Raw genomic sequence first — 9782 nt, 5'->3', positions numbered from 1 at the left:
TGCTAGCATTGAACACACCATTCAAAATACCTATTTACCCACTATTGCTAGAAATGCTTTTTTATTTTATTATACTAAAAATGGTTGTAATCGAATTGTCTCTCTTTGAATGAACTTATTTTTTTTAAAAGAACGACTACGAAACTATTTTTAAAGAGCCTACATTTAAGTCATTTTTTTATGAATGGTGACAGTTTAACATTTTACACATGTTTTTTTTTAATAAAAAAAAAAAAGATGTAACACAAGGACTATCCAAGAGGTCATCCATTCTATTACTATTTTTATTCAAATTCGTTTAACTTTGAAATTCTGATGAAATTTAGTACATGTGAGTTGGTATGAACGCATCCAACACATGTATTGTTATTCTGAGCTTTGCTTAAAGGTCCTGCATCTGCATGTAGAATAGATTCTCAGCTTTCAATAATCGTGTCTTGGTTCTATTTTTAATCAGATTTATTCATTAATCAAAGTATATTTTAAATAAACCCCACTCACACATACCTGTAATAAATTAAACAATGTGAAGACACCACTATTATAAGCATTGCATGATCACGTCATCATTAAATTATTTTTGTTCACCACCACACTAATTATTGTTGAATGAGTTTGAAATTTATTGCACAAATTTTGAAATTTAAACTTATCTAACAACAATAATGCACTTCACCGCCATTATACAAAAGATGACTTCAATTTTACAATTAAGCAGGGGTCCGGTGAAAGTATTAGCATCATCTCATCTCTCTTACAAAATTAAATATTCTAAACATTGAAAAAGAATATTAATGGCTCGTTTGCAAGTGCTTTTAAAATAATCGAAAGAGCTCATTGAGAAAATATTCTTTGAGTTCCAAAAGTACTTGAATGTGCTTCTTATATTGCATGAAGCACTTCAAGTGTCTTTTTAAGATCCAGTTACAAAACGAGCCACAAGCTAGTGTTATTTTTGTTGAAAGTGCTTTTGTTAGAAGCATAATAAAATTTTGATTAAAAATTCAAGTATTTTTTTAATTACAAGGAGGATTGGTGCGTATTACAAAAAACTTCTTTAACCATTTTTAAACAAGTCGTAAAAAGGTAATTGCTTTTTTTTTTTTTTTTTTTAATTTAAAAAAAAGCTAAGGACATATTTACTCACCGTGAATGAGTATTGCACGATATGAATTATCATTTATGTTATTGACATATCTTGTGTTTACTAAACACATAACGGATCAAGCAATGAGTGGTTTTCAAATTAGGATTAGTTTACTCATACTTGAATAATCAAGTATCCAGTGCATGTGATCTAATATCCTAGTGGATAAGATGTTGAGTTTCTACTCATACATTCTGCATTTGAAACTCTCTTCTCTAAATTATTGTGATAATTTCAATTCTCCCCCGTGCTCTCATAATAGTCCCAAACTCAATATTAAGTTGTGGTACCATGTCAAAATATCACACGCAATCCATTTTCAGTTGTTTAATCTTTTCTTGTCTTTGTGCATATTTCTTAGATGTATTAACATTTAATGACATGTTATGTACTCATTGGCTCAAACTTCAAGTTCAAGAAAATTTTATACACACGTAAATGCTATCATAATGGTGTTCCGTGTCAATAAAAGAAAAATATATAAGTTTTTGACCATGTATTCTTGTTTCATTATCATTGAATTTTTAATGACAATACACACGTGATATATATAAGTTGTATCTCTTCAACTTCAGATTGGGTACACGGCAGCCAACATGCGACAAGGAAATTCGCAGGTCCACTACATGTGGTGGTGTCCCTACCGATCAACAGATTTCACAAAATCTTCTCTATGCCAAGACAAAAGCATGTGGAACACGTGGAAAAGCCACTTTTTTTTTTCCCGCATAAACAACATAATTTAGTTTTACGAATGATTTAGTGGTTAAAAATCTCAATGTATAAGATACACTGAAACGAAAAACGAACTTCAGCTCCTCTCCTCTGTGAGAGTTTCTTTTTCTCCACTGTGAGAGTGCTTCTATGAGACCTTCTAGACTCTTCGGTGGCACCGGCCCTAGCTTCGGCTGGGGTCAGGTGTTGTGTCCTTTCTCCCTTTTCTTCTACTTTTCTCCCTGCATCTACTGTTGGTTCTCCCCAATTTTCAATTTGGCCTATCCAATTCCTTCAACTTCGTGGGTTTTCTTCTTCCTAGTTCTTCCTTGCTTCGTTTTTCAACCATGTTCTCTATCGAGTTCATGTGTAGAGTTCCGGCGCGGGTGTTTTCCACACCACCACGTTATCCTTTGTGTGGGCCGCTTGCGACAATGTTGCTCGGGACTTGTTCTGAGCTTCCACTTGGTGATTGGCCTCTTGGATGACGATTAACCCTAACTTATGGCTATGAGCATGAGACGTCAATGAAGCAGATGATCGGCAGTGGTCGGAGACCGTCGGTGGAGAAGGCAGTGGGCGTTTCTCGGATGTTCTTTGGTTTTGACCTTTTGGGCTCATTCTCTGTTTCTGTTGTTTTTTCTTTCTATTTAGGCCCTTTTTGGTTGTTTATAGATGTTTGTTAGGCCTTTGTCTGTTTGTAAATTTATGTTTTGATTGGAACAAAATCTTCCCCTTGACCAAAAAAAAGATACACTAAAACATACTAGAAAATTCTTTTGAATATAGAGTTCGGTAACAATTGTACATACCACTCAATGGCACAAACTTTATGCAGGACCTAACAGTTGAGAAAAATTCACTAGATTTGTATATAGTATATACAAAATACAATCGTTGGTTTTCTAGACCGCTCAGTAGTACATTATGAAAGAACAATTGATAGATGATGTTTGAATACTTGTTATCTTACAATCATGTCAATTTGTCACGTCTCATGCTCAGTAGACCAGATTTCATGCCCTCAAATATCACGACGAAAAATTCCATAAAAAATAAAATGAATTTTTGAATTTATCGGGTTTTAATCGACTGAGATTTCTGATAGGTGCATTATTTATCATATTTTCATAATAATTATCCCTAAGTTTTGTTAAGGAATTGATTATAAAAGAATCTTATTACTTTCCTTTTCTCAGTTTCAGCCATTCTGTGCACTTAGGACGTTTTTGGTGATAATTCAACTTTCCGGGGGAGTTTTGCTGCAAGGCCAATTGGAGAAGGAAGATAAGAGGCTGAAGATCGTTGTGTCCAAATTTCATAATTTTCCATGGAGCCATTCATTCTAGTTTCACAAATGAATCCCGCAGAAGTAACTTTCCCGTCAGAATTGCACAGCTGTAGGAGAATGAAGATTTGAAGGCTTTCCCGATTTTTCCTAGTGTCTTGCAATATATGCCTGGAAAGATAAGAGATAAAGCTACGTTTTTCATATTTTTACAGAATTTTCCAGAAGATAAATCAACCCCAAAACTGGCGTGGAAGGCAGATGACGTGTTTCCCAAGTCAAGAAGGATTCTTTCTTATTTTGTGTCATTAATTGTTTAGGAGTTTGATTTATTTTAGGAGACTTTCTCCCAGACCTTTTAGGGTTTTTCTAGTTTAAATAAGGTCCCTAAGCTCTCTCTAAAACATCCATCCATATATCCATCCATCAATCCGTCCATCCATCCACCTCCACACCATACTACCATTCACCATCTCCGCAATTAGTGAAGAAGAGCTTAGGGACGTGCTTTGCCATGGATTCCGGGTTCTATCTTTCTTTTATTTTTATTTCTATGTGTAACTAAGTTATTTTCTAAGGTTTATGATGAAGCCATGACATAAATATTTGCGAAGTACTTTGTTGATTATTATTCCATTATATGCCATGTTATATTCTTAATCTTTGTGGGTATTTTATTCTAGGTTCGAGTTTCTAATGACTGATCACCTTTAGGAATTTTGCATCTAGAGATTTAGATAAATCTATGAGGATGACCAATATCAATTAGGTTTATTGGAACTAAGATTAAGAAGAGTACACAAACTAGTGAGGATGACCAATATCAAGCTAGTCCTACTTGGTTGACATGATTCTTCTATGCTTAATGGGTTTTTATATGTTTAATTGTATGCCTAACCAATAGGATATAATTATTATGTAGAGATACAAGAGTTGATGCCTAACCACGGATTGATTCATACATTAGAATGAACAACCTGTAAAATTGGCATGGGAATTGGATAGTAATTGGCTCTAGGAAAAGTAAATATGATTGTTATTGGTGGATTCATAACCTTTGGCTTTCTTGTGTCGTGTGTTTGTTTTAGTTAATTGTCTTTTCTTTTTCTTGTTAATTTTAGTCTTGATCAATTACTCAATTATTCAATTCAATCTATCATTTATTTGCTTAATTAAGTCTAGCGTGATTAATCGGTTAAATTGATGTTAAAGCAATCCTTGTGGGATCGACCTCGTATTTGCATATATTACTACAATTGATTCGTGCGCTTGCGAGTTTAATTTGGTTTAAATCAATCTATTATTTAGGTTGGTTTAAATATACATCAATTTCGATCTAAATTTTTACTATATTGGTAAAGATAGATGATAAGAAAAATACAACACTATGAACTTGCCCATATGCACTGCAGTGACAAATTTGAGTTCTTCCATATACAACTGGTTAGAGAGGTATTGCTGGTGATCCGAAAGGTTCAGCAGAACTTCGTACTTTCAATGCAACCCCCCGGGGAGACTTCTGGTTCCTTACCTCCAGGAAGACTTCAGCCGCTAGGATTCTCCTCATTCGATCGTCAGATCAAGAAATTTTACAGCAAAATTTGGCCCCTGCACTAATTATGCGATGCCAGAGACCTGTCGACAATTGGAAAGAAGCACAACAATTAGTACTTCACATCGTATGTAAAAACTGCACACAGTTGAAACCACACATGCAGCATTTAACAATGGCAGAAGATAAAGGTGATATACAGAAACAACTGGACATGACAACCGCTCCTCTCGCTTGACCATTTGGAACTCTGTTAATTCAAACCCAAGACCAGAAGCATCATGACCCGAAAATTAATTCCTGATGCTAATTACAGACCAACACAATTTGATATATTTATCAAACCCCAATCCAGGGAAGGAGGAACTCTTTTTTTTTTCCTTTTTGGTAAATAATGGAAGAGAAGTTATAAGAACTACCGTCTACATCTGGTATTCATTTAATAACCTCACACAAACCAATCTGTTGGCTAACCAACCACCAGGGCCAGTTAACAGCGAGAGTAGAATCCAACATTAACACTTCCACAAGGATCACAGGATAGACATTATAACCTTGAAACTAAGAAATCCTGAACTGTCTACATGCATAAACTTGTAGTAAGCATAATAAAATAATTGAACACAAATATCAGCATCGTATTTGACACACCTTTTTAGTATAAAATCTGCTCGTAACAGTTCACGTCATTATGTAACTTCACGCATTTTAGAGTTTTGGGAGAGTATGATGTTGGCAGGTGTCTTAACAAGACCACCCTTTGCATTTCCAGTGGCTTGTCCAGTGGGATTCCTAGCATTTGCTGTCTCAGTTGCTACTATGGACTTCTTTATCTGGCAAAGAAGGGAAGGAGAAAATAAAACAAAAATATAACATGACAAACCCAACAATAAGCTTTACATATTCATAACCATTAATGATGCATTATTCTAACCAGCCAAGTTCAAACAAAAACAGCAAAGAAAACGCCGGACAAACTTACCACAGCAAGGCGCTCCTTGTGCATGTCATTTGTAAGCTGCAAAACCATCACAAAAAGCAATCAACAATTAATGAAGCACTAAAAGGTTTTTATTTTTTTATTTTTTTGCATACCATAAACATACGTTTTTAAGTTTTACAATACAAAAGTATTAGTAACCAGTCAGTCAATGCTTACTGGTTTTCTGAAGCCTTTAATCTCATCACCACCGAACCCAGGAAGAGTTATATTCCAATTTTTTTCTGGACGAAACGAATAAACACAGAATATTAAGCACTAGATGTACATAATGTGAACAGAAACATCATCTAGCACTTCTCCCACATAACTAACCAATATGTAGAAGTATGTCTTTTGCTTCTAATTGAGTTGATTTTCTATGCTTGGCTAGTGAGCAACTAAATGTTGTGATCTGCACATGGAAAATAAAACATGTTGGCAACATAAGAATTATGAACAAAATAGAATAATATATATATATATAGAAACCTATAACCGGCGATAATGAAAAGTCAATCATTATAGAGCATATTGAAAAGCAGTGAAGCAAAAAGACAATATGAAACAAGTATGCAAAATAAAGCCTTTCCCTATGAAGTTAGTGCTGGCCACAACAATGCCATATTATCGAGGAAATTTTTTTATATCCAAGCACCTACTTCAGCTAAACAAGATATGGACACAAAGGATACCCATGAGTTTAACCAAAAAAAAAAAAAAAAAAAAAAAAAAGATGGCAAGCACTTACAAATTAAGAAATTGTGAAACATATGCAGATCGTATTATATGAAGAAGCTAAAAATAGCCATGGTTAGCAGCATACAAAAAGGCCCAGTATCACAAAATAAGGCAATTCTAATTTCCCAACATTTGTTTAGGCATACATGCCTAATAATCAGGGATATCTTTTAAGTGCATGAAAAAACAAAACACAAAATACTAGCTCAATTACTCACAGAATCAACAAATTCATCTGCAACGTCCATGAGAATTTCTTCAACTTCTGGATCCAACTTCTCAGATGGATCAATCTATCCAAAAGCTAAAAACTCAGTAACAGGAAGCAAAAAGGAAGATTACTTTTAAATATAAACGAAAAAAGATATTTTAGTCAAGCGGCTGGGTTAGGCAATCCCCTCTTACTAAATGTGGAGCATATGTTAGAAAAAGGATACAGCAATTTAGAGAGATTGGAGCTGCCAATTAACATACTAGAGATAATGTTTTCTCTCCCCAATATAAATGGGTGAAACTTATTCCTTTAAGAACCATTAACAAGTGACATGAACATCCACTCCAACGCAGAAGGAATGCCTCTTAGATTTAGCTTTAACAATGAATACTGATGAAACCTCAGCACAAATGCTAGCATGAGCGAATATCAAAGTATGGTGAAAGAAGGCCAACATGACTCACCTGGTTGACTAGCTCACGGATGCTTCTTTTGCCAAGAATTCTATTACAAGATTCATCTGTTTCTGGACTTGGTGTTTTATTTTGGGCCCCTGATTGGACCGTGTTAGGCTGTGCAGCTACAAGAGTAGAAGACTTGGGATTTACAGGGCCCTGAACCCTTGTGATTTGTTGCTGACGAGGCATGGTTTGTGGGACCCTTGATGGCTGAACTTGTTGGCCAAAATGCTCGGGACCCTGATGTGATGAGGAAGGTTGTTGATGTTGCGCAGATGATTTATGCTGTTGCTGTGAAGCTGAAGGCATGGGATGGTGCTGTTGCGGTGAAGCAGAAGGCAGGGGATGGTGCTGCTGCTGTGAAGCTGAAGGCATGGAATGGTGCTGCTGCTGGGGAGCTGTAGGATGGGGCTGTTGCTGCGGAAGATGCGACCTTTGCTGCATGGATGGCGAGTTCATCTGCTGCCTATATGAAGGGGATGGCATAGGCGGCTTCCCTTGTGACCCAGATGACAACCATGGCTGAGTATGAGGCTGCAAACCTGGAGATGTATTTGGTGATGAACCAGATCCCACTGATGAAACTCGTAAAAGGCTGTGCCCTTGGAAATTCTGCATAAAGGAAATGGAATATGCAAACATACTTGGAGAACATTAAAAAAAAAAAAGGAACTTTAAAGTTTAAGGTCAAAAGCGAAGAATGCATGGTTCCATTAGAACAGTAAAAAAAAAAAAGGCAGGACACACAAATGGAACCCCCGAGCATATTCAACTTACACAATACTAAATGAAAAATGACGTCGGCTTCCCGGAAACAAAATTCAAACAATACCATAACATAACTTATTAATCTTCACTATCAAATTCTTTGCCCTATGTTTGGATAAGGGATTTTCAAAGTCCCACGGAACTTTAAAGTTTAGACTCTATTGTTAAAAATGCACTAGAAGAGCACTACCAAGTACCAACGAATTACTCAAGAATTACAAAGCTGCTACTAAACGCTCAAGAATTCAAATTTGAACCTTCCCTCAGATATATTGCATTCAAGTCACTCTATCTAACTTTCGTAAGCATTCCTAACAAATTTGGCCTAAGTTCCACTTTTCTTTAAGTTCCTCGTCCACACTGACCATGAACAAAGAACCTAACAACACAACTCCAGTCCTTTGTTTGCTTAGCTAACAGTATATTGAAGTTAAAAAGACCAAATTCCACAATAAATCCAATCAGAAAAACCTTAGCAGGCAACATAGATCATCTTTATGAGTTTTGAAAGAGCACTGTCGCATTATATATCCAGATTTCCACATGTCCACAAACTACATATTGCACATCGAAATTAAAATAGTAAAATGTAGAAACTGGATACTGACTTGGGAAGACGGGGACTGATTACTTGCAGTAGATGGCGGCCTCACAGAGGATTGAACTGTCCTCTGTGGATGATGTGCCGGAATCCCAGTTGGCCGCATTTGAGAACTAGAACCGAGTGAACCCATCATCCCCATTCCCTGCATTGACGGTCTCACCTATATATCCCCCAAAAACAAACTACTACTAAATATTCCAGCAGCAAGTAAACCACACAAATATCTATCTAAACAAAATCAAAACACGGTAAAATTACAAACTGTAAGTCCAAATTGGTCACCCCACATATACCAAAATATCAAACAATCCATAAAATTGTCTTCTTTTTCTTTTGTGGGAAGTAACAAAGATATAATAATGAATGGCGTTACAATGTCACCTGGGAAGGACTGGAATTGGATACAGATTCAGGCACAGAGACACCGCCGCGGCCCATCCCACCAAAATGATGCCCATAGGAAGACAAATACGGAGCGGGTTGGGGGGGAGAAGGGCCGCTGTGATGCGCGGGAACACCAATGGAAATGCCGCCCCTCGGCGGGGGAGGCTGGGAGGCTGAAAGCGGCGGAGGAGGAGGGCCAGACGAAGCGGAAGAAGAAGGCGAAGGGTAGTGGTGGAAGTGGGACTGCTGCCAGGGGGGAGGACGAGCCAATGTGGAGGGAGTTCTGGGCTGCGAAGGGGGTGGAAGCGACTGGGGTGGCGGTTGCGGTTGAAGTAGTGGTTGTGGGGGTAATGGGGTGGAGTGTTTAGGGTTAGGGTTAGGGTTTGGGGGAGGGGGGGTTGGGGTGGAGGTTGGAGTGGTTGGTAAGGAGGAGGGCGCCGGTGGCTGAGGCTGAGGTGGAGGCTGGGATTGGGCGTTTGGGGGTGATTCGGTGGGTGGTTGGGAGGTGGAGGGAGTTGGGGTGGTGGTGGAGTTCTGTTGGTCCATGTCAGTTTGTTGGGGTGTTGGGAAGGAGGGAAATTTTGGGTCTTTATTCGGATTACGGTTTCTGGGCTTTTATAGGGGAGCAGAATGCGAGCAAAGTATGTAGCTTTATCTCTGTGTCAGATTTTTTGTTTTTTATTTTTTATTTTTGTTGGAAAAAGAAAAAAAAAAGTTCTCTTTCTTTTTAAAGTGGGCCGAGACCTTGACATTTAGGTCCAATGACTAGGGACATGTTTGAGAAAGAAAATGATAATAATTACTATTTTTTATAAAATAAAAAATAATAAAAAATTTAGATCTTCAGAGTAAACGGATCAAATTGAACGCATACAAGATTAAATAAGAGTGCAGGAAAAAAATGTTTTAATTATTATTTTTCGCTTGAGAATG

The 9782-nt window shown here is 37.1% G+C and overlaps 1 protein-coding gene and 1 long non-coding RNA gene across 2 annotated transcripts; one reads left to right on the top strand and one right to left on the bottom strand.

Moving 5' to 3' along the window:
* Positions 1-1904: 1904 nt before the first annotated feature.
* LOC125469923 lies at positions 1905-3809 on the top strand. The gene is made up of 2 exons (XR_007252224.1): positions 1905-2461; positions 3061-3809. It is a non-coding gene; the product is annotated as an uncharacterized LOC125469923 (long non-coding RNA).
* A 621-nt stretch (positions 3810-4430) lies between these two features.
* Positions 4431-9395, bottom strand: LOC103963633 (transcription initiation factor TFIID subunit 12). Its single transcript, XM_018651483.2, has 9 exons — positions 8847-9395; positions 8470-8625; positions 7100-7705; positions 6640-6714; positions 6017-6095; positions 5861-5925; positions 5684-5719; positions 5353-5534; positions 4431-4784 (listed from the first exon to the last, which is right to left on the bottom strand). Exons 1-8 carry the CDS (start codon positions 9393-9395, stop codon positions 5391-5393), a joined length of 1710 nt encoding a protein of 569 aa, XP_018506999.2. The 3' UTR covers positions 4431-4784; positions 5353-5390.
* Between the last annotated feature and the right edge of the window lie 387 nt (positions 9396-9782).

This window comes from the organism of the source record quoted next, unplaced genomic scaffold (genome assembly GCF_019419815.1).
Source record: "Pyrus x bretschneideri cultivar Hongxiangsu unplaced genomic scaffold, Pyrus_bretschneideri_v1 Contig47, whole genome shotgun sequence".
NCBI classification, from domain to species: Eukaryota; Viridiplantae; Streptophyta; class Magnoliopsida; order Rosales; family Rosaceae; genus Pyrus; species Pyrus x bretschneideri.
Note: the sequence above shows the minus strand (reverse complement) of the source record. Positions and strands in the feature narration are given on the sequence as shown.

Coding starts and splice junctions, on each gene's coding strand:
- LOC103963633 (XM_018651483.2), bottom strand. CDS start 9,395: ATGGACCAACAGAACTCCACCACCACCCCAACTCCCTCCACCTCCCAA. Junction 5,926..6,016: donor AGACATACTTCTACATATTG/GTTAGTTATGTG, acceptor CGTTTCGTCCAG/AAAAAAATTGGAATATAACT. Junction 5,535..5,683: donor ACAAGGAGCGCCTTGCTGTG/GTAAGTTTGTCC, acceptor CTTCTTTGCCAG/ATAAAGAAGTCCATAGTAGC.